The sequence below is a fragment of the Monoraphidium neglectum genome, assembly GCF_000611645.1.
Source record: "Monoraphidium neglectum strain SAG 48.87 unplaced genomic scaffold scaffold05487, whole genome shotgun sequence".
Lineage (NCBI taxonomy): Eukaryota > Viridiplantae > Chlorophyta > Chlorophyceae > Sphaeropleales > Selenastraceae > Monoraphidium > Monoraphidium neglectum.
Window position 1 is genome coordinate 2,306 of NW_014008143.1, and position 1,060 is coordinate 3,365.

The 1,060-nt window shown below is 68.7% G+C and overlaps 1 protein-coding gene across 1 annotated transcript; it reads right to left on the reverse strand.

Moving 5' to 3' along the window:
* Nucleotides 1-718: 718 nt before the first annotated feature.
* On the reverse strand, nt 719-1,036 carry MNEG_15609 (hypothetical protein; the record flags this gene model as incomplete). The annotated part of the gene is made up of 1 exon (XM_014035921.1): nt 719-1,036. A coding segment is annotated over one exon (318 nt), but the record flags the coding sequence as incomplete, so codon positions are not given.
* Nucleotides 1,037-1,060: the final 24 nt, after the last annotated feature.

The window sequence follows — 1,060 nt, forward strand, 5'->3', positions numbered from 1 at the left end:
GGGGGGGGGGGGGGGGGCGTTTGAGGCCATCGCAGCTGCGTCTTATTACAAGCTCAAAGCTCAGCGTAGGCCCCACGATGCAGGGCACCGACGCCAGCTGCAGAGGTCACATGAGCGCGGCACTGCAAGCCTCCGTGGAACAGCAGCCAAACCCGGCGAGCGGGAGTGCCGGGGGAGGCCGGCCCCACGCGCGCGTTCGCTGAAGCCGGCCAAACCTTTGACACGTGCGCCTGCAGAACTAGGCCGATTCTGTGGCCCGAACGACAGGCTGCAGCACTGGGCATCAAAGCGGATGTCCCGACCATCCTCGGGAAGAGGAGCAAACCCATGGCCGCCGCAAGCCAGGAAGGGCGCTGCGAGGTTATTAGCGCTGACCCAAATAGATGCGCCAAGCGGCGGTGCAAAAGCGAGGGTCGAGACTGAGCTGTGCGCCCATCGATGAGTGTTGGGGCTCGCAGGCCTGCACCGCGCGCCGCAGGGCGCAGCTGCCTTGCTAACCGCTTGCATTGTCGTTTCAATTTCTATCGCGCTTGGCTGGTTCGCGGCACAGCTGCTACTCTGCAGTGCTGAGGGCGGAAACAAAACAAAACCAACATGCTCAGCACACAAAAACGATCTCAACGCACCAGAGCTGGCAGGTCTGGCCCCGATAGCACGGCCCTGCAGCGGAAATCACAGCTGCGCCGTCGCAGCAGACGGCCCACGCACAGGCGCCCGCTCACGCGCCTCCCTCCCCACCGCCGGGGCTGCTGCGCCGCTGTGCGGCCCTCTCGAGCGCCCGCATCTCGGGGATCGCCAGCTGCAACACGCTGCCCAGCCCCTCCCTGAAGCATGCGCCCCCGCGCGGCCCAAGCTGGCCAGGGCCGCGCAGAGCATATCCCTCCCGAGTTGCCTGCTCCTCCTCCTCGTCGCTGCTGCCTGCGCCGCCGCAGCCGGCGCCCCCAGAACGCGAGGCTGCCTGCAGCTGCGGTGCTGCCGCGACGTCTGCCGCCCCGGGCGGCCGCCTCGCGCCGCCGGCGCCCTCCGCGCGCGGCTGCTCCCAGGGCGGCAGGTGCGGCGG